Source organism: Odontesthes bonariensis, chromosome 9, assembly GCF_027942865.1.
Source record: "Odontesthes bonariensis isolate fOdoBon6 chromosome 9, fOdoBon6.hap1, whole genome shotgun sequence".
Taxonomy (NCBI): domain Eukaryota; kingdom Metazoa; phylum Chordata; class Actinopteri; order Atheriniformes; family Atherinopsidae; genus Odontesthes; species Odontesthes bonariensis.
The window spans coordinates 14207148-14231159 of NC_134514.1; the positions used below are offsets into that span (position 1 = coordinate 14207148).

Consider the following 24012-nt stretch of genomic DNA (forward strand, 5'->3'; position numbering starts at 1 on the left):
ACACCACCGTCATATGGAAGAGGAGATGATTCACCTACAGGCACAGCGTGACTAACAATATCAATAAGTGCCTGTTTTGTTCTAATCTCTGCTTGCAGCCATCGAAGGCATATGCTAAGGTAGCATGGTGGTGGTCTTAGAGTTCCCCTCCCCTCGGTGTGAGGTTGTGCTGACTATGGGGTAAATAGTGACCCAATTAGCAGTGGCAGGGAGGTGGGGGGGTATGCAGTGTTAATGAGAGGCCAGTGTTAAGCTGGTGGTCTTGCAGAAATGTGTGTTTGCTGCGGCTGTGTGTGAGGTAAGGGTCTGAGGAACAACAGGTGGGGAGAGGAAGAGCTTTAAATTCCCTTTGAGCAGTAATTAATACTGATGCATCTGTTCGACTGTTTCTGCTCAGAGGAGGCACCAGGAGTGTTGATGCTAACCTGGTTTTAACCACATTAGTTTCAATTTTTTTCCCATGAGTGCTGCATATTGTTTTGGACTGCATGACCAAGATTTTTACACTGCCACACACTTTACAGCCCTGTGAATCTTTTGTTCTAAATTTGGCACAAATAGCACTTATTCCAGGAAACTGCAGGTGCTATGGGTAACCGGCGATTGACTGGACCTCATACTGTTTCTCTATATTTCCTTAACATCTGAGGCATGCTTTCTTTTATAGTATTGGCACAAATGATATTCTAGCACCCAATAGACATATAAATAAACAATCTTTCCCGACATTAAATTATTTCATTCTTTTATCACACATACAGTGGTTAGCTGTTACTGGGATTAAATTGATTTAGATTTTCTCTTATTTACTCTACATCTACATCTATCCACATAAGAGTGAAGTAGATCGGATGTTCTGCTCCCCAATGGAACAAGATCTAAGGAAATAACAGTAAAACGAGGTGGCACTTTTCATCAAGTTGCTGCAAATTTTTCCAAGTAGTTAATTTAAAAGAAAATTAAAAACAAATCCCCTTTGTAAAAATATACACTGTTTTCCCCAACCGACCAAACTGTTTTCAAGGCACCTCTAGCCAAAGAAAAAAGTCATATTACTTTAAATCCACCAAAGATCCATCCATTTTCTATACCTGAATCCATCGGTCGGGTTGGAGCCTATCCCAGTGGTCACTGGGCAAGAGGCACAGTCCTGGACAGGCCACCAGTCCATCACAGAGCCACACAGAGACAAACAACCATACACACTCACAAGGACAATTTTTAGAGAGACCAATTAACCTAACATGCATGTTTTTGGACAGTGGGAGGAAGCTAGAGTACCCAGAGAGAACCCACACATACACAGGGAGAACATGCAAACTCCACACAGAAAGGCCCCAGCCAGGAGTTGAACCTGGAACCTTCCTGCTGTGAGGCAACAGTGCTAACCACCGCACCACCAAAGGTCCATGAATGTAAAAACAAAAAAGTTTAATTTTAGTGGAAAAAGCACACAGCAAACCAGGAAACATTTTGGCTCATCTTGAAAGAAAGCAGTCAGTTCTCCTTAATACATCCTAGTGGAGACATACTCTGCATCATCTGCATGGTATGTTAGAGTAAACTGATTTTTCTTTTTTAAATCAAGAAATAACACAACCCTGTCTAGAGGATGCCAAACCAACATTCACTTCTGCTTTTTCCCTTTTTGTTTCATAAGGAATTACACCAACTGCGAACCGCTAAGGTGCATCCCTTTCTACCCATCATTGCCTCAAATATAATTTCTTAATATCTTTTACAAAAGGTTAGTTTTCTGAGACATACAACAGCTTTTTCCTGTGGATTAACCGACATAAAATAGCTACATTTCTTTAAATAATCAGTGTGTTCAAAGTGTAATAGAAACTAGCACACACACTTATCCTGATCTTACATGTGAAGATCATGTACGCTTATAGCCTGGAAATGCATAATTCCTTCCATGTGTAATCCCTTTTGTGAGAGCTTTTTGGGAAATGAATGATGTTTGAACACGACCTCTCCTTCCTTAATTGGGTTAATATGATCAGAAAGATTCTGTTGTAATGAACAGTCTAAAGCGCATAATGCTTTTTAGGTGATAGAACTCAATTGAAACTTTTGCTGACATGAAAAATCCCTTTGTCCATGTATATTGAGTGTTGAATAAGAAACAAATTTAGTTCAGCTTCACAAAGTGAAGCTGTGAAGTGTGGCTTGTCACTGTAATACTTGTCATATCGGTTTCTGCTGTGTGTGGCCATTTCTTCATTTCATCCTCCCACCCCTGTGCAGGAGAGGGATGAGGTGTGATCACGTTGGCTCCTTTAAAGTGTGACACATTGTTATAGCTCATCTTTTAGTCCCCAAAAACGGTAGGAAAACCAAATGTATATTCATAGCAGATAACTGGAAATGTTGCTCATAATTTCCAGAAGGAATGAGACAAGATTTAAGACTCTGAATGTGGAGATAACCTAGCAGAAACAAATGATGACTTCACCCCTGAGTCACGAGGTCTGCATAAAAGCGTAATTCCTTTAAACGATTCAAGAACACAGACACACATTTACAGGTTAAGTAATGCGTTTCTGCTCAAATGCTTTTTGTGTGCCCTGATGTCCACATGTTGTGTTTTTTGTATAGCCATTGTTTCTCCCTTGTAGAGTATGTCATAGTAAGGAGCTGGCATTGCTCAGAATGGCGGCAGCACTCATTATTCAGCTTTCTTTTTTTTGCTTTTCACTGTAGGCTGCCAGTAACCGGCTGACTTGCATGGCTGTTGTAAAGCCAGAATAATGAGGCAGTGGGAGTGGACTGAAATCTATTCCCTTATACTTGGATTTTTTTTTTTCTTTTTTTCAGGGGAAGGGGTAAAACGGTAGTTCTGGCAATTTCAAAATCATGAATGTGAATGTGTTCCTGTTTCAGAAAGTAGACAGTGACATGGTGTGGAAGGATTAGAATAAAGTAGGACAAATGAAAAATAAAACTTGCTTAAAAGGCTTTATAGCCAGATGTTCCTCTTACTTCTGATGAGGGATTATGAAGGATTCAAAGTTCTGAAAGCAGCTTGTTTTTTGTTTCCTTCAGCTTTGTGTTCTCCTTTCATCATAGAGCATCAGCAGGTATTTATCATCCCTAATATAGCTGAAAGCTGTGCGGTAAGGATACATCTAAGTATGCAGTTTATATGAGACCAGTCAAGGGTCACTGATATTACACAGTGTTGTCTTCATTAGGTGTCATTTTTAACTAACATGATCCCATTTTTTGGAACATGGAGGAATTTATGACCGAACGTCTCTCATAAAGGCTGTTTGCTCTGGAGTAGCTTCTCATCCCCCATCAACACATCCAGACAATGGGTGGATTAAAGCAATATCTCTTCTCTGTAGACAAAGCTCCCATTAGCTATGACAGGGCAGTATCATGGCAATGGGATTAGACCACCTCCCTAACGGGTTTACCATTCATGAAATAAAAGAACAATTGGAGTGATGCAGTAGGATCATTTCAGATTCAAATATGTGCACTTTTGCTGGCCTTTAAACTTTCCACCTTCCCACCTGTCAGCTGCAGACACACAGAGACTGATCTCTATTCACACATCTGTCTGGCTTTCACTGTCTGCTTCCCTCTCTCACTGTTGCCTCCTGTTTTTATGTTTTTACTTCCTGTCCTGGCTGTCTCACCCAGCCATCATGTCCCTGTTGACTGAGAGTGCATTCAAATGGTCTGTGAACTGTTTATCACCTGCACCCATGCAAACCAAAGTGCAAAAACAATACCTAGTCATTTTTGTGATAAATGTGTTTTCCTCTGTAATGTTAATTTCTCTACAAACAGCAACAGATGGCCCCTGTGCTGTGTTTAGCTCTTGAGCTAAAAACTGTATTTTAGAGTTAAATATCATTTAGAATTTAAGTGATGAATATTCTCGGAGAGATTAAATCTCCTAATCTGTATATCCCTGAAATATTAAAGAAATGAAAATGAATGGTTGCTCTCTGAAAAGCACCCACAGAAACAATGATGAAAGTCATTTTTTGTTTGCTTTGCTATTGTTTAAGCTCACAGGAAGTGCCTTGGGGGAATATGAGGATTTGTCTCTGCAGAGTCAGGGTTAAACCTTAGCTGCCCTGCAGGAACTGTGCTGCCTGTCTGAGCTCAGTGTGGATGGACTGGAGCAAGAGGAGATTACTTGGCAAACCCAGTCGTTTTATGTCTGGGAAGTTCCTGTGAACGGCAGCCCCCTCGGGAGGGGGAGTTTGTCTCTGTGTCTATGGAGACGGATCGATTCCGTGGTGGAGCCGTCATCGCACAGAAACATAAGCGGGAAGCTCTGTTCTGCGTGGCAGACTTTAAAGCCGGAGCCAGGGAAAGATCACATTAACTTTAACATAGCTTCAAAGAAAATTGTGCGTCTCATAATGTCAAGAATATACTCTGCTCCCTGGCATGTGAGTCAACCCTCACATGTCCCACTTTCTAAGGGCCTGTGCCCGGGGGTCTCTGGGATCCAAATGCTACAGGTGTGTGAGTGCATGGGTCATCTGTGTGACTTTTGTTGTTGTGTGCGAGTGTGCACTTCAAGGATGAGCTGTCTGAGCACAATTTTTTTCTTCATTCACTATGACATGGAAACAAAGGTCTCCCATCTAACCAGGCCTCACAGACAGAGGTAAAAAAAATAATGCAGTGCCTTTATTGAGCTCCTCAGCTCGACAGAACATCTGAAACAGGCGAACCAAGTCAACAATGGCAGAGTGATTTGGTGGTTTTGAAGCAGTGTTAGAACCTCGAGTGGTTATAGCTATTAATTCTGCAAGGACTGTCTTATCATGTGAGGATTTTTGAGGGGATGTATTTCACTTCTCTACAGATGACAACCCCCCGCTAATCTCCGATTGGTCCGTTGACACCTGCTCAGACACGTATTACTTGGCCATGAATATTTATAAGCTATCTCCGAAGCCTAATGTAAATTTGATTTTGTTAAACAGGTTATAAGTTTTCATTCTCTTCAGACTTCTCAGTTTTGTTTATCAAATGTCACAGCATTGAAAAAAATGAAAAGAAGGAAAATCCAATTTTCTCTCTCAATAAAGAGGGTAAACTCCCATTTCATTTCAATAAAGTTAAGTTATATCACTGTCTGAGTGAAAGAGGCGTGCAGATAAGGTAAATGGATTGCGCAAAGAGAAAACTGTCTGCTGCCTCGCTAAGTTTTGGAATATTTATTGCTGTTTACCGAGGACAATCTCACCTGTTAACCCATTAAGACCAGATGCAGCCGGATGCTCCCTTTCAGATTTAAAATGGTGTTTATGTGCTTCTCTCCTTCAAGCCAGATGCAACAGCGGCTTTTTGTTTTTTACCCCTTTCGTGAAACGTAATCAATGAGTCTTTTGATGTATTGATGTATTTTGTAAAGACAAAAGTACTGAATTACCATAAAAGATTAAAGTTTCTGCTCAGTAACCCTTAGTTATAAGTTTCTAGTTTCTTCAGGAGCAGAGGATTTAAGGATTTGGTGAACTTTTGTGAATATCTTTAGGTTTTATGATGCTTTTCTTAGAATTTGGTGTGTATTTTTTAAGATGCAGGGAGAAGCATTTTCTGTTCTCATAGAATGCAATTTGATATTTCTCTAAAATATAAACCGTTCTTTATTACCTTTACACCAGAATCTGGCCCAATAATGACTGAAAGCTGTTTTATGGGTATTTTCTTTTAAAACAATTAAAATGTCGATGACTCGTCCTGCACTCAGCGTCCTATTTTTGTCTGTTATTGTCCGATTTTTATGTACTTCCCCCAAGTTTCCAGCGACCTGGATACATTTTATGAAAACCGCCAACCAAAATGGGCTAGCAGCGTTATTAAGGACTCAACCCACCCATTTCACAGATGTTTCACCCCCCTCCCATTTGGAAAAAAGATACAAGACCATTCAGGTAAACAGAGACAGACAGTAACAGCAGCCTCTTCCCTAAAGCTGTAGACTTCATTACCCCACAGACACTGAAGGCAGCAAGCAAACCAGCCAGTCTTATCTCCTCCACCCCAACCCCAAACTGCTGCCATGGACCAAACACTCTACATCCAAGAGTGCAAATACAGTGTTTACAATTTGTGCTGTACCAACTGTTTACAGTGGCATGGCAATATTTATGTTAATCAATGCTGCTGCTCCCACAGAGCTACAAAGCCAAGTTTTTCTGTATAGCTCTAATGACATAAAGTCATGTCTTACTTGTTCTTTCCTGGATAAGCAACAAATTATTTAAAAAAAATATCATCAAGATAAATCGACTCACAAATTACAGCATTGTTTGAAATACAATGTGCAAAACTGAACAAGCAACAGTTAAATTATCAGAGCAGAAATCTGAATTAGATAAACTTGATTTGTTTGAGGGCAGACTATTCATAACAGTTTTTAAGGTATTCCCTTGTCACCAGACTAAAAAAAATGATAGAATTGATCAAATTTTGGTTGCCATATGATTCCATCCGTTTTATGAGCAGGACTATGGAGATGGGAAAGAGAGCGGGAAAAGCTGAGGAGGTGAAGATTGTAACAGAGGTGGAGAGGTGAAGAAGAAGAGGGTGTCGGATGAGACAAATAGCTAACAGTTTGTCATAGATTTGATTAATACTTGTCCTTATTGGAGCAAAGACTGACACATGAGTTGGTGAATTTGAAAACTAAAAACAGAGTAACATATAATTAAGTATACCATTGTCATCAATATTAAAACTCTCAGTAAAACCTCAGATTGTACAAATTTTGTTTTGATTTTATGTTGAAGAAGTAGGACAATACAAATCACTTTGACGAAACAGCTTTCAATGATTTTTTTCTTAAATAACAATAAATTTATGCAACCTGTGTGAGAAAATTCAAAACATTTCTGTGATGGGCTTGGCCCCAGACTGCTTCAATACCCTATCAACACCCAGGAAACCAGAGTTTGAGACCTGCCCTACTTAATGTTTTCTAGTCCTTCCACTTTTTACTTTTCTCTCACTCACAAATGGTTTGGGTCAGATGTTAGAAATAAATGGTTATGGTTAGATGCTACAAAATATATGGTTAGAAATCTATACATGGTCTGAGGTTCCCAGCATGTCACGTGGATGCTGGCCCACGACGCAACCTGCTAAGTATACATTGTAAAACGATTGCATTCTGCAGATACATGTACCTATTACATGTTTTCCAGAGAGACTGGGCTGAAACTTTATCTCCAGCCGATTTAAAATTAGAACTCTGAAAAGAATCAACAACTGGTTGGATCATCCAGATGTCTGCAAAATAACTGAGACAAAAGCTGCATGTCCCACACAAAATCTTGACTTAAACATGAAGGAACAAGCACTGTTTGCTGATGTCACATCAGAAAAAGTTAGAAACAGTATTATTGTAATATAATGAAAATGTTATGAACAGTCTCTTAAAAAGTCATTGAAAAATAAAAATTGTTTTCTTCAGAGAAACAAAAATAAAATTTAAAAAAAATCACCATTTTTTGCAGCAAACTGCAAGAATTTTGCACCTTTGATGATAAATTGACTTTTTTGTCCCTCCAGTGTTACTCCTGGGATGATACTTGTGCTTGATGTATCTAACAGCCTTGAGTGCCAAATTTTTTGAATGTCCTTCAACAGTTTGAAAACAGAAGAAAATGATAGTTTCAAATTCATTTACCTTTTTTTTTGTTTTGGCTTGACTGAGTATTTCAATTTACAGGTCTTAAAGATTTCCACATGCTATCATTACTTGAAGCATTGTTTTATAGCTTCAATCAATGAGTGGGAAGTACGACTCAAAGGCAAAGTCAAAGGCAAGTTTGGGGCTGTTTGGAGTGTAAACCGGATGTTGTAAACCCTTGACTGAAACACCTGACTGAAAGGTGTGTAAAGGGGCTAACATTTAGCATTTTGCCACAGATTGCATATGGTTGGAAAAGGAGAAGATATGTTATCTTTGTATCAGCGAGACATCTCTGAAATATTCATGACAGTGTAAAATGAGACTGCATTGATTGATTAGCCTGGGATAATACACGTTGGTTGAAATAAAAAGCCTGCAGGCTGTAGCTACAGGATGTGGTCCAACATGACGGGTGAAGCCGTTTTGTGTGTCTGAGTGTGTGTTTGAAAATGTGAGCCTGTCAGTGTCCAAGTATGAGTTTCCATTGTACAGGAGGTCTCATGAGAAGGTTCAGTCCACAGTTCACACTGAGGCTTTCATCTGTCAATCACAGTAAAAGATTAGAAGGTCGCCATGTCAAACCTCTCATCCTGCCCTCATCTAGAGGGTGGCAGGAGCCAACACTTCAGCGTTGACACGAGGATAGCTTTTCGCATGTAATACTGATTCCACTTGAGCTACAACTGTGCTGCAGATTTATAATATAGCGATTCAAATCAGAGACGCAATCTTTTCTTGAATGCAGGGGCAATTTTCTCCTCCTCTAACATGGGCTAAATTATGAATGTGATATTATTTGTTTACTCGATGTTGGACTGAAAGACGTGCATAATTCATCTGCTCTGACAGGACAGACAGGAGGAGTAAGACACAGACTTGGGAAAACATTAAAACCACAGTCTAACAGGATGTTGCTGGGGATTTGAGCAGTCATGCACAAGCCAACATAATAATGAGCTTAGTCTCATTCAGGTTGTTTGCAGTCAACCGTCAGCAAAATGATAGTTCATCCAGGAAAAAGTAGTCTCAATTATATTTTGAAGACAAATTGACATTTCATTTGATGATACTGGTTGTGTGGTTGTGCTGCTGCTCACTAGTATGATTTCAAGTCATCAGACAGAATCCATCAGACAGACACAGCCTCTCAGCCTAATTAGATTTGTCTTTTCTTCTTAGTACTGAGAGATGATTTCCGTCAGGCCCCAAGTGATGTGGTGGTGGCTGCTGGTGAGCCTGCGGTGTTGGAGTGTGTGCCTCCACGTGGTCACCCTGAGCCCACCGTGTCCTGGAAACGCAACAACGTCCGAGTCAGCACCAAAGATGAACGCATCTCTGTGAGTTCAGCATTTATACAGAAGGTGTAGGGGACTACATTTCCAAATATAACCTAGAACTAAACTTTCAAGAAATGCATGAAGTGAAGTGCACAACTACAGTGCTCACACACAATTACAATTTTTTAAACAGTAAAGGTAGATTTAGATTGATTGTCATCAATGAATCCAGTGAAAAACAAATCCAACAAAGAGCTGAAAAATTAAGACATCATGGTGAAAAGATGTTTTTTCTCAGCAACCATAGAAGTTGTTGATTGAATTTTCACATTTAGACCAGATTTCACTCAAATTAGCATTAAGTAATAGATTGTCTCTATACAACACATGCTTACTTTTCATATTTTTTGTATGAAATGTAAAATTCTGTCTTTAAGTGGGCCATATATCAGTAATCAGTAAACCATAACTTTAGAGAAATACTCAAACCTTTTTTTCTAAAAAGCAAACAAATCTTGAATTTCTTACTGTAATTAATTTGAATATTTATGTAACGGACACAAGTACTGTAGGAAGGATTTTTTTTCCAGTGCTTCACTCACCGTCTTCATTGCATTTGAAAAAAGTATAAATAAAGTTAGACTTTAATGGCAGCTAAAAATGTTTGCGATAGAAGAAAAGAAAGACAGAAAAACTGATAGGATATAGTAACAGTGTCCTGAAATATTGTACAATCAGCAGATTGTATTTGGGTGTCCAGATTGGGCATAAATGGAGCATCCACAAAAGGTTTAATCTTTTCAAGCAAGTATGGGTCATGGCTCACCACTTTGTGCCAAACTCTGTCAGAGAATCTTCAATCTGTAACAAAATATACAAATGCTCTTTTAACCTTTACAGTACTCATTACTGTGAAAGGATTCAGAAGGTCTGAGGGAATCCCAGTGCGTAAAGACCAAGGATGCGCATGACCTTTCAGCCATTAATCCCCCTTAAGGCATTGCATGAGAAACCATTCTGACACCATGACCAGTAAAGCCACATGGGCTCAGGAGTACCTTGGAAACCTATTTTTACTCAACACACTCTGCAGCTGCATCCATAAATGTAGCCTGAAACTGTGTTACACAATGAGGAAGCCATATAGCAGCTCTGCAGATAATTGCCACTGAGTTTTCTGGATGCAAGCTAATCTCAGATGTACAGAAAGAACGCGGACGCATTAAATCTGCTTTTGGGAAAAAACAAACAAAGATGAGGAAGACCTTTGCGACTGATGGAACGGGGGAGCATCAGTGTCCATAGCATCGGAGGCTTACATATGGGTGAAGGTACCATTGATACAGAGGCGTATGCTAGAATTTAGATTATCATTGAGATATATGCTACTATAAAGGAGACGTCTTTTCCCCGGGACGTCCGTGGTTATTTAAACAGAACCTCATTCTGCACAACCTTCAACAAGGTGGTGTCATAGAAACAGACTGACCTGCCTGCAGTCCACATCAGTCTCCTATTGAAAATGTATTGAGGATCATGAAGAGGAGAATCAGACAACAACAACAACCATGGCCTGCTGAGTAGATAAAGTCTTGTATTGTATCAGGAACAGACACAGATTCCTCCGAGAAAACTGCAACAATTCACATCCTCTGTTCCCAAACAATCAAAAAGTGTCTTTAAAGGAAGGATGGTGGAACAAAATGGTAAACATGTCTCTATCCCACTTTTTTGAGTGTGTTGTTGGCATAAAATCCTACATTTGTTTGTATTTTAGATAAACGATAAAGTCGGTCGGTGAAAACCCTTTTCTTTGTACCTCTGTCAAATGAAAATTACAGGTTTATGGTTCAAGGTTTTATTTTTTGGTTGCAACTGCTGGCTTCAGTGGAGAAGACTCAAGCTTACACTTTGTTCCTTGCTGTGTCACATATGTTCTGACATTCAAGGAGAAATCTATTATACAAGAGGGAGAGATATTGAATTAGATTGACAATGGTTTCAAAATACTATAATTCAGAGTAGACATCTTGGTATGCTGTGGACTGGAACACATCTTTGATTCTTTGTGTCACTGTTGTTTTGTCCCCTCATGTGTAAAACCAAGAACTGAATATGTGAATGCTGAAAGGTTTTTTTCAGAGGTGACGAGCTGAAACTAATGAAGGATTAACAGCGGTTATAGAAGCAGCAGCAGAGGGAATTTTTTTTTAGATTCTGCAGATTTCGCGAAACTATGTAAGAATAACATCACTCGTCAACTATAAGTAAAGTGCACTCCACCACTTACAGATGACTAACAAAGTGTTTTATTGTGAACTTCTGATACATTATAACACTGGAAGTCTATTCTAATGTGGATTTTTTCCATCAAGGGTTGAAATGTTATCATTAACATGTCTGTCATCTTTATTCAGGGTTTATAAAATGATAATGTCTTGAGCTCTAATTACTGTGCACATATTTAGATACGTGGGGGCAAACTGATGATCTCTAGCACCCGGAAGAGCGATGCTGGCATGTATGTTTGCGTGGGCACGAACATGGTTGGAGAGAGGGACAGCGATCCTGCAGAGCTGGTGGTGTATGGTGAGCTACATATGAATACATATGTATTACCAGGAGCATAAAGTGGATGTGCATCAAGCCTTCTTGTGCCCTGCAGAGCGTCCTGTTTTGGTACGGAGGCCAGTAAACCAGGTGGTCATGGAGGAGGAGACTGTTGACTTCTTATGTGAGGTCCATGGGAATCCTGCTCCCACTGTGCGATGGCGACGAGAGGAAGGAGAGCTTCCCCGGGGAAGGTGAGAGTAATAGACATGAGTGCAGACCAGTGGAGAGATACACAGGCTGAATCAAAAATACAGCTTCGCCATTGTGGAGGAAAATAAGCACGTTGTAAGTGTTGATTCTATGATTTCATTTGAATGTCATATTCTGTTAAGGTCAAGGTGACTGTTCACGTTTACTCCCCTCAGATTGGAAATCTGCATTTTGCCTATCTTGCTTTCAGGCCCCAGCTGGTATCAGGGCTCCAGTTAGTCTTAGTTTGCTTACATACTGTTTAAAACCACAGTAATGCCATGGTGGCATGTACTTGAACTGTGTCTGAGGACAGTATGAATAACAGTTTCTGTATTTCTTGTTCACATATTGCTCATTTGTGCATATATGGCTATTTGTAGACTTGACTAGATTATTCCTTGAGCTCTGTATTTATTCTATGCTTAAATGATTCAAAATAACAAATATATATAAATTCCTCTTAAAAAGGTCAGACTGGAATGAAAATGAGTGAAAAAGAAGAAAATAAAATAAATAAATACATTTGATTCACATGTTGCTTTGCATGACAATGACAATGGAATTAAACGGCATATTTTTTAATTGAAATAATTCTCTGCAAAAACAGAGACTGTCTTGACTTGTATTCAAAATGCTGTTAGGAAATCATAATTTTACATAAAATCCCTCGGTAGTTGAGGTTAATTCCGCATGTTTCTTGATGCACAACTGTTTTAGAATTTTCTTGGAGTCAGTGACAATATCTAAGGCAGATAAGGAACACTGTTTCACTGGTTTTCCAGATAACATTAACTGATAGGAAAGACAATCTTAGCAACAAGATGATTGACAAGGAAAGGAAAGATATTATCTTGCCCCACTAATAGATTTTTTCATTTTGTGCAGAATAGTAGCCTACAGGGATTCTTTTCTTTATTTTTCTACAAAGCCCTGTTCGGCCTTTTATTATCTCACTTTCTTCATTCCCAGGTTTGAAATCCGCAATGGCAACAACCTTCGTTTGTTCCGTGTGAAAGAGCAGGATGAAGGCACGTATACCTGCACATCTGAGAACAGTGTGGGCAAGACAGAAGCCTCAGCCATGCTGCAGGTCCACGGTAAGAAACACATCATGCATATTGAATTTGAGGACGCATGCATTCCTGAGTATGCACAAAGCTCTCAATCCAAGGCTGTGTTCACTCACAAGGTAAAGTTAGGTCGCATGACAACGACATCAACAGAAAGCCTGCTCCCACACGATATCCAATGGGCTGTGTGTTTATATCAGAGCATCTGTGTGAGTCCATGCTCAGGGGTGGTGCCAGGAGCTTATGTTAAACCGTATGGATTACCCCATTTGACAGATGTTTGGTAGATGTGTGCTTTAACTCACTGCCAGAGAGCAGTCACGGTATTAATAAGACATGACTCCCCCTCTCCCTTCCTGTCTCTTTATCTCCCTCCTCTCTCCGCCTTACTCTGTGCCCTTTTTTTTTCTCTGTCTTGGTTTGAATGTCTAAGATGACTTCATCCACTAATGCCTTTATCAGTGCAAATGAAATCCAAACCCAGCGTTTTCAGTCTCCTCACTTTTTTTTTGTTTGTTTCCACACCTTTTCATACTCCATCAGGCTTTTTGTTTTGTGGCTCTTTGTTTGATCCATTTAAATAATTTTCCATTTCTCTCCATCGTGTTTCAAACCCTGTCATCATTCCAGTCGGCTCATTCCATAAGCTCACTCTCTATCTAATTCTTATCTAAATAAGGCATTCATGTTGTTCGGTAATTTAATTAAAAAAAAGAAAAAAAAGAAGCTAGTCTGTCTCGTATTCCTAATGGTTTTTAAAAGCAACAATCAGTGCTTAATAGCGTAAATAAGTCTCTCCATTAGGTCCTGACATGTTGACAACATTCCTGTTGCTGCAGTCAGGCATTAAGTAAGCCTCGAACAGAGTGACTTAATGTACACCAGGTTAAGGACTCCTCTCCTCCACTCATCCGTGTTGAAGGGAGTGTGTCATGATAATGTGACATGTAAATCCTTTCCTCAGTCACAGCTAGAGCAGTTAAAATGCAGCTGAAAGGCTTTTATTCACAACTAAACTATCTGTTTGGCTCAAATAGGAATGTGGTTTGACCCTAATGCTGCATTACTGACCTTAAACTATGATGGATATGCACATGTGCTTTTACATATGAGAAGTACGAGGTTCCTATTAAAGGGGTATTTCTAGCTATTGAGTGATTAAAAGACTAAAAAAAATTTAAAAAAAGATCTTCAAAGTCCAATAGAATTTTTTACTTTCTCCCTCCATTAATGGTAAACCACTATATCTTTCTTCTACTCCCTAATTTTGGAGCACCCTTTCTTTTCATAGCCTCAGGCTTCATTAAGGATAACCCTGATGAGATCACTGTGACATAAATGTACTCTCAAGAGTGCATTTACAAAATATGTGGTGCAGAACACAAAAATATTGAGGAGATATAAAGATGTCAGACATGGAGAGATAAAACTGAATTCAAAAGAAGGTACATACAGAAAACATCACAAGTAGCACCAGGATCAAAAAATGGCCAATGGTATGCCACTCTTGATGCAGTGGCATATGCTACTGTGTTGAGATGCAGCTGTCAACTGTTATGCCACTTTTCATGAGTCATGCTACTTTCCAGCTCACTTTCTTTCCTGTAATCAAACTGTTTCATTGAACCCGTCCCCTTACGCATATGCAAATTTGAAAACCAGCTTTATAACATGCACTGCTCTCAAGAAACTTTTTTTTTGTCATCTATCTCTTAACAGTTTACTTTTAAAATATGGGAACATGAAAATGGATCTTAGTTTAATACTTTTAAAAATATCTGATTGTGAAGCAACTTCGTCTTGCTCGTCGATGCAGCCAGTGCTTTATTGAGCTATATTTAGTTGGTATGTCGTCAGCCTTTCCACATAGCCAGGCTGTGTAATTAATAATCAATTGAGAGCTCAAGCCTTCAATCACAATTCTGATTATTTCATTCAGCAATAAACGTTCAATCAATGTAAGGCCAAAAATATTCGTTGTTATTATTTAGTCTCTCAGAAATGTTTTTAATGACATTATGGAAATGCATACCATATCCAATCCCTTAGTAAACCCATTAGTAGTGCTGTTTGTGTAGAAGCATGTCATTGGCATCTTTCAGCAAAATAAACATCACCATAAGTTACAAGGATAGTCTGCCTTATTAAAGGGGAGGAGGACGATATTTATATATGCTTATCCATCCATCCATCCATTATCTTCCGCTGGTCCGGGGATCGGGTCGCGGGGGCAGCAGCTTAAGCAAAGAGACCCAGACGTCCCTGTCCCCGGCCACTTCCTCCAGCTCTTCTTGGGGGACCCCGAGGCGTTCCCAGGCCAGCCGAGAAACATAGTCTCTCCAACGTGTCCTGGGTCTTCCCCGGGGCCTCCTCCCAGTGGGAAGTCCAGGAGGCATTCTCACCAGATGCCCGAGCCACCTCATCTGACTCCTCTCGATGCGGAGGAGCAGCGGTTCTACTCCGAGCCCCTCCCGGATGACCGAGCTTCTCACCCTATTTCTAAGGGAGAGCCCAGACACCCTGCGGAGGAAACTCATTTCGGCCACTTGTATTCGCGATCTCGTTCTTTCGGTCACTACCCACAGCTCGTGACCATAGGTGAGGGTAGGAACATAGATTGATCGGTAAATCGAGAGCTTCGCCTTCTGGCTCAGCTCCTTCTGCACCACGACGGGCCGGTGCAGAGCCCGCATCACTGCAGACGCCGCACCGATCCGTCTGTCAATCTCCTGCTCCCTTCGTCCCTCAGTCGTGAACAAGACCCCGAGATACTTGAACTCCTCCACTTGGGGAAGGATCTCATTCCCGACCCGGAGAGAGCATTCCACCCTTTTCCGGCCGAAGACCATGGTCTCAGATTTGGAGGTGCTTACATGTATGTAAATTAAGGTTCCTAACGTTTTGTCGCTGTTCCCAGCAGCTGTCCTTAGAGTTCTCAACGGGCCTGAAAATTACAACCCGACCCGACCCGGCCCGTGGCTTTCAAAGCCCGAGCCCGATGTAACCCGACACATTATTATAAATTATCTACCCGAACCCGGCCCGCGGCCCGACGCCGGGGCTCGAGTTTTCCCATGTTATCCTATGGAGACTGACGGGCTGTGGGTCGTTACGGCACTTATTTGCAGTGGCGAATGCCCACAGCTTACTGTATGGCGGCTCAGGCTGGACGTCCCTGTTTTTTTGCTGTCATATTTTAACAGCACCTTGCATTTTGAGCATTGCACATAACCTGTGGAATTTCCATCAGAATCCAGCACCACTCCAAACACTTTCCAGACCTCTAATTTTCCCACTCCTGTAGCGACGGTGAATTCATCTTCTTCTCCGCTAAAGGCGTGCACGCAGCGGTGTCATGTCTGTCCCCGCTCCATGCAGACTTTCGTTACGGTAGATAGATAGATAGATAGATAGATAGATAGATAGATAGATAGATAGATAGATAGATACTTTATTGATCCCCAAGGGGAAATTCACCATGATTCACGGTAAATAGCAGCGATTATTAATTCTTTTTTTTTTTTTTTTTTTCACTGGGTGGAAAAGATTAAGCCCGAGGACCGACCCGACCCGAGTCATCTGCTTATATTTTCGACCCGAACCCGGCCCGAACCCGTGGGTCCCGTCGGGTTTTTCGGGCCGACCCGACCCGTTGAGAACTCTAGCTGTCCTCTCATTTTCCAAAGAAATTATTTGAAAAAGCACATTTTAGGGTCTCATTCACAAATAGAAGTTCATAGGTGTTTTTTTTATGATTTGAAAAGAATTGTATATAGCAGTATGAACTTTTCTCAGGGACCTGTAAACACTTGTAAATGACAAAAAAATGATGCTTTTCTTTTCAGCAGCACCTGTTGCAAAGCTGGGTTATTCAATTTGCATATTCTGAGGCAGGTCTCATTGCACAATCTGGTAACCAGACAGAAATGGCCATTCAAAATTAAACTGCCCACACCGTGGGGAAGTGGCGTGACTGAAAATCCTAGTGGCATACCAATCGAGAGCGACGGGGCACTGCTTGAGAGCAGCGGCTGACCACAGTACGATCGGCATATCCCTTTACATCAAGCGCAGCATAAAAGCAGATACGTTCTAATTTTTAAGAATTATACAAAGGAGCAAAATGGGAGTTAGACATAGTAAAACATTTATAATAAAACAAACAAATAGAAAAGAAGAGGAAGAGGAAACAAATAGGTATTTAACTAACCCTCATGTGAAGACTCTTTAAAGTGTCCTTTTAAGTCATACTGTAGGAGATATGGTTGTAGTCAAACAGCACAGTGGCAGCAGTTGCTCTACTCTTGGTTTAAATTTGTTGACATGTTTTAATTTCACCATAAAATAAAAAGAGCACCACAGAGAGACAGAGTCTCTCAGAAGTAAAGATGAGGTTAAGTAATCTGCAAAAAAAAGCGAGCAATTTCAGAAAAATGCTCCTCTATGTAAAATTGTTGTGACTTTGAATATTCCGTCTTCAACAGTACACAGTATGTGAGCAAGGGACACAGCCAAAAAAAACCTATTGGACATCTGTGGTCTTCAGCATTCAGGCCGCACTGCTTTAAAAAACAGATATGATTCTGTCATGGAAATCACTGCGTGGGCTGAGGAACACTTCCAGAAATCACTGTATGTGAATACGGTTCACTGTGCTGTGCACAAATGAGGAGAACAAAGCGAAAAACTGTTCTGTGGTCAGACAAATCGAAATTTTAAATTCTTTTTGGAGTGCAGATGGACCATCAGACCATCAGTACTCGGTTCAAATGCTCTCATCTCTGATGGCATGATGGTACCTTAGTGCCTTTGTAAGTGGATACTTGCATATCTGTAAAGACACCGTCAGCACCAAAGTATAACAGATGTCATCTCAAGGGACTTTAAAGATACAATCCAGTTCAAGCCAATTAGAATCCAATTCATTGTAATCCAGTCATAATCCAATCAAATTCAATTAATTAAATTCCAGATTATTTCAACAAGACAACTATTACAATAGCACAGCTTCTTGTCACCTCCAATAGAATCCTATATCAGACGAGAACCGGACAATATTCTTCTCCCAACGGTCCAGCAACTGGTCTCCTCAGGTCCCAGATGTTTACAGACTGTTGTTAAAAGGAAGGGGGCTTGACATAGTGGTGAACAGGACCATGTCCCAATTTTTTTTACTACCATTAAATTCAAGATGATCTAATATTTTTAAATGAAATCTGTCACTTTCAACATTTCGTATGTTCAATTTTGAGACCTCCAAATAATTTCACTCTGTTTTATTTACATTTTGCATCCAAACCATTTTTATGAACTGGTGAGATAGAAAATCCTCTTTGAGACTAAAAAACAGGTTTCTGCAAAGTGGGAAGAAAGTATTCCCTTTGACTAGTAAATAAACCACATTTTCCAGGTGAAAGTAAGCATCTTCTCAGATGTTGTGTTCAAATACGGTTTGATCAGATAATGTCCAAAAAAACAGCAGATAAGCAATAAACCAGATATCAAGTTCTTCGAGTATTGTAATCATTTTCACTGTAGGCACAATTTATTATCAGAGCTTCTAAAATTCAGGAAAGAAAGCTAAAGCCTGTCTTACATCAGCTGCTATACTAACCTCAGATACATTGACATCAATAAACTGATAACAGGTATTAGTCTCAGTTTATTGAAATTCTTACACCAATTATGAAATTATAGCATAAACCTGCCAATAAGAGCCCTTGAGAAGATTTCCTCCTAGAAACAGCCTCAGTTGAACCCTTTATGACATCCTAACAACTTAAACACTGGAATAAATGAGATAAATCTAATGCTCTGTGTGACTGAGACATCCCATTTGTTGAAAGACGCTAGAGCGTCTCATGAAAAGAAAATTCACTTAAACATAATCTCATCACTTTCATGTTGATGAAAGTGCGAGGTGCCTTCCGTGGTTGTTTTCAGTGAAAGTATTAAGACATGACGCAGATGACTCAGTTCTCTCGTTTCCTGAGCCAAATATGTGTTTGTGTGCTGTTGTGTGAGGTCACAAATATTTTTACACACATTCCTATTTTGGGGACATTTCTTAAGTGTGTTTTAGACAGGTGGTTGTAAACAAGTAATAGTTACGTGAATGAAATGACTGTAAAGTCTGTTTAATGTCTCCTCGTGCCATGGATACGTGACTCTGTGTGTGTGGTCGTGTGTGTGCATATGCATTGTGTAGAGATTTGTAGAGAAGATGACACCAGGCTGGATAAACTCCTCATTCAGCGCAGAATGTGAGCCAATTATTCAGACTGGAGGTAGCAGGCAGTGGTCAGTGTAAATCTTCAGAGAATATGATAACGCAGTGATCTGACCTAAGCTGGAAATTGGCAGATCTGGAGAGACCTTTCCCAAAATAACTCTTTAAATGTCATCAGCTTTTGCTGCTATGATCTGTTGTTGTTTTTTTTGAGCGTTTTCTTTTTTTTCCTCAGAGGACCTGAAGGTGATTTATCTCATTAAAGATGTGAGAGCAACGATAGTGTAGTGGCAGATCAAAAAACTTAGAAGGTCAAAGAGACAACTCTACATCCTTGTTAAGAGCTAATAAGGGCTTCATCACTCGAGATCGGTTTGTAAACAGAAGTGGTGAAGAGTAACTTAACACATTTACTGCTTTTTCCCTCCATATTTTTTTTTTACATTTTGTTGTTTTGATGAGCATTTCCCCACCAGATTAAGGAATTAAGTTGTTTATATTGTGAGAAGACACAATCAAAGAAAAGCAGGTGCTTTCTTGCAGAAGTAAACCTTTTAATGAGTGATTGCTCTCCTTCTCCTCTTCCAGTACCACCCCAGATTGTTACAAAGCCCCGAGACCAGATTGCAACCCAGGGGAGGAGCATCGCCTTCCAATGTGGCACTACAGGAAACCCTCCACCTGCCATCTTCTGGCAGAAAGAGGGCAGCCAGGTAAGAGACTGGAGCACAGCATGGGAAACTGTAGGATGCTAAATATTGGAACAGCACAGACCCCCAGGAAAGTGTATTTTACTTATTGAATCTCATAATGAGGGATTGCGAATACACAGTTCCAAGATGTCATTTATGGATTAGTTTTCGGGTTTGTAAACTTTACTTGTTGCCGAGATTCACACCTTCTTTATTTTAAAGAAAAGAACGAGTCACCACAACAGAAGCAGGTTTTGTCTGATCTAGTCATGACACCTTTTTTTTTTTTTTTTAAATGCCCACACGCTTCAAGACACATTTTCAAGATATGAGTACAGCAGACTTTCATTTGGCTCAGCCTTATCTTAGAGACAATGTGTTGGAAGATAGTACTGTATTGTGCTGGTGAGAAATGTTCCTCCTCTTTGCGAGAACAGCATGCTGACGGGGATGGGAGCGGAGGAATGAAGTCGGTGAAACAGGGAGGGCTTGCAGGAAGTAAGCCAGGTGTTGAAACTACATCTGCAGGGCAAACCTGCAGATAAACACTGCCCTCATTCCACATTATCCCCAACCTTTAACACGGTGTCTCTCAATTAGCAGCAGGGATCACTGAGTCAGAGGAGAAGGTTCAGACATTTTCAGGAGGTTAGCTACAAATATTTATGAATAATCTACAGTCTGTAGGGTATTGGCACGGCTTGGCTGTTTGTAGAGCTTTTTGCTGTATCTGGGGGATTATCTTTAGCCTTATAACCTTGGTCCGTCTACTGAAATCTAAGCCTCTTAGAGGAATGAAATGGATGGCTGAATGGACTGATGCATCCCTTCCCCCTTGCTCGCATCCACGTCAGTCATAGAAAAACAGGATGAGACTGCTATAAAATGTCTGTTACAGGGCATCATCCTCCAAAACAACAAAACAACCCATCTGTTGTTCTTATCCTTTTTCTTTTCATTTCATTTTGTGTTTGGGAGTTGATCTGTTGTCCGTTGGATGCTAAATGATGCACCCAGCAGGGATGGAGTAATTAGTCTGTTAATAGTGAAATAGATCAAGATGCATGTGTCAACAAATTAGATAATTGATTAATTTTTCGAGTCATTTATCAAATGAGACGAATGGCTGCACATATCTGTGCTCAGTGACAAACTTTATTTCAAACCCGTTTTTTGTAAAAAAAGGGAAACGTTTGACTTGTGATGGTGGTGATAAGAAATCAGAGGATCAGCAAAGTTATAATACTGCTCAGAATTTGAATTTAAAGCAAACATCTAAGAATACTCTTGAAATATAAATGCAAATAAATCAATAATCTGAATATTTTGATAAAAAAATATTTATGGCTATGTCTAATCAAATCATTGACACAGTTTTGGCACTCTTGAATAGAAAAGGAAGAACCATTTGTGCCAAACTTTGTGTTCACATATAATGGTTTTATGACAAAAAAGAGGCTCCTTTTTTGTTTAAACAATGTTGAAATAGAAACTTGCCAATGATAAACTGTTGACAATGTTATTAAAAAGTTTCACAGTTCTAAAAAGTGAAAATGCTTTGAAGAAGAAACTCAGCGGGAGATGGCTGCAGAGACTAGTGCTGATTGTACAAAAACACCGAACAGGACATCTCCAGAGTTTCAAATGCTGGAGCTGGATCTGATGTGCTTAAGTGGGGCTTTCATGTCGTATCACACACTACACACTGAACCAAGTCGACCTCTGTGGGCAAAAAGGTCAAAGAGAGCACTGATAATGAAAGAAAGTTCATAATTTAAGTCACCCTCAGACGGTGTTCTCTGATAATGTAGAGCTCTTCGGGAATGTCATACATCAGTTTGTTAATAGGTGGCAGAATGACGCTCATGAGGATGAGAACATAAGACTGAAAGTTAAACACGGTAGAGGTTTGTTTTGATGCCTGTGGTACAAAGGTCACTGAATTCATCCACAAAAAAAGGAGGAAATTATGAAATCAGAAGAATCCTAATGTATTTTAAAGTGCAATTTGTTGCTCAGTCTTAGGGAAGGTTGTGGGTCTCTCTGCAGGATAGAAAACCCAAAGTGTACATTAAAAAGCACAAAAGCATGTCTGAAAAGGAAAAGAGACACTGGTTAACACTGTTTTCTGACCTAATTCCCACTGAAATCATTTGAGGAGCTGAAGTGTGTCATTGCAAAAAGGAGTCATAAAAGAGCTTGAATGCAATAAGAGTGGGAGGAAGTACGAGCACACATTTTTGGGTGTATGCTTGGACAACACAGTCAAGCTAATGACACAGTTTTGGTCTGAATGAAGAGAAGATCTCCGACTCTTATTCAATATCTCTTTTTTATTTGCGTATTCAGATGTTGCTGTTCCCTGGCCAGCCACCATCGCAGTCTGGACGTTACTCTGTTTCTATGAGCGGAGAGCTGACCATAACTGATGTTCACCCTGAGGACTCGGGCTTTTATGTGTGCCAGGCCATCAGTGTAGCAGGAAGTGTTTTAACCAAAGCACTCCTGGAGGTGGAAGGGGGTAAGTCTTGGATCTGCATGGTCACATTTTTGCCTGGGAGAGGTTAGTCTATACTATTAACTAATGAGGGGAAACATATTAATTACTTAGTAGGTGCATAACAATAAGGCTCACAGAGGCAGTGAAAGCACTGATAGAGACCCCATGCTGGATGAGCAATGAATTTAAGGCCTAATATTCTTCCTCGGGCAGCTTATACACAACAGATTTATGCTTTTTTTGCCAGTCTTTATGCAGCCTGTTGTTTTCTGTCTGCTAAGTACCTAAGTATTTTAACCCTTTGCAATCAAACAGCTGGCAAGTTTACAATCGTGTTTTCTGTCTTTTGTTTGTCTTCCAAATGTGTTTTTCTCCACTTTTCTTCTCTGCATTCTTGCTTGAAAAGCGATGATCACAACATTCTGCCTTCTCTCCACCTAAACTACCAGGTCCTTCAGGTCGTATCCCACCAATCATTCAACAAGGCCCGGCCAACCAGACTCTATCTCGTGGTGCAACAGTGCAGCTGCATTGCCGCGTAGCCGGAGGTACCTCAGTGAAGATTTCTTGGGAGAAGGATGGGGAGCGACTTCAGGGAAATACACCTCGACTGACCTTGATGGAGAATGGCACATTGCAAATGGCAGACATGAAGGTGTGTGTGTGTGTGTTTGTGTGCGCGTGGGGGGAGCATTTATTGGAAAGGGCTTGAAAAGGATGAGTATTGAAAGTCAGCCGCCCTAAAACGGAAAGGAAAACTGACTGAATGCCTGATGGAAACTACAAACACAGAATGGAATAATAGAATGTCTCATCTCTGACCTCTTGTCACCTTCTCCAAAGCCCACATAGTGACAGGATTTTATCTCATTTCAATCAGAAATTCCATTTTCGCCGGCAAAATTAAGGTGAGACTGAGTTTCAAAGACCAGTCTTTCTAAGGCGGTGCATTATCTCTCCAGTGCAATTATGTGCTCATGCGGTGTGTAATTGTAATGTTAATGAAGGCGCTTGTTTATAAATGCTAATGTACTCTGCTTTGATGGAAGAGGAGTCAGGAGCCCCTTTGTATTGTCACCCCACCTGGAGGTCAGTGAGTGAATCCAGGACAGTGCAAAGGCAGCATCAGTTTCATTAATTGACTTGCGATAGCTTATTAATCATCTAACTGGCTTTTAATTAGATCTCCTGGCTGGACTTTGCCTATTCACCTCCTACCCCACCCTGTTTCTCAGTAGTGCTGTGCAGCAAACTTGGAGCATTAGAGTTTGGTCTGGTGCACCGCTGAGGCAGGGGAAATCTGCCATGGCAATGTGCTCAATGGAACAGAAGACATGCATTAGTGTGGCATCAAGGGGTTGACATAGGGGGAAAAAAAGAGGGGAAATGGAGATGACGAGTCAGGGCCTAAAAATATTTACCCTGCTGTTGCCCCTACCAGCCATCAATATTTTAACGGCAGTTTGGAGTCATCCAAAAAAGTTCACCTGCCTGCACGCTGCGCTTTCTGTCAGCCAGAGGTCAACACTGCAGAGGATGATCTCATATGGTCTGATGGTGGTTCCAGCAGACTGGCTCTCAGCCAGGACAGCGCCACAGCAAACACCACAAGTATCAGTCAAGCGTGCATCCACATAGAGTTGATGATATAAACAGACAGGCAGGTTGAGTGTGGTGCAGTGGAGCCCCAGCAAGGAAGGAGAGTACTGGAAGATGGTACTGAAATGAAAGTACTGTTACTTCCTCAAAGCAGAA

At 40.5% G+C, this 24012-nt stretch overlaps 1 protein-coding gene across 4 annotated transcripts in view; it reads left to right on the forward strand.

The window, feature by feature from the left end:
* The window catches only part of LOC142388218 (roundabout homolog 2), a 73602-nt gene that overhangs the window by 15898 nt on the left and 33692 nt on the right, over nt 1–24012 (forward strand). For all 4 annotated transcript variants that reach the window (XM_075473233.1, XM_075473235.1, XM_075473237.1 and 1 more), the window contains exons 3-9: nt 8864–9021; nt 11430–11550; nt 11627–11765; nt 12736–12863; nt 19654–19778; nt 22107–22278; nt 22707–22912. In XM_075473233.1, coding sequence (XP_075329348.1) covers nt 8864–9021; nt 11430–11550; nt 11627–11765; nt 12736–12863; nt 19654–19778; nt 22107–22278; nt 22707–22912 — 1049 coding nt within the window. The remainder of the gene's footprint in view (nt 1–8863; nt 9022–11429; nt 11551–11626; nt 11766–12735; nt 12864–19653; nt 19779–22106; nt 22279–22706; nt 22913–24012) is intronic.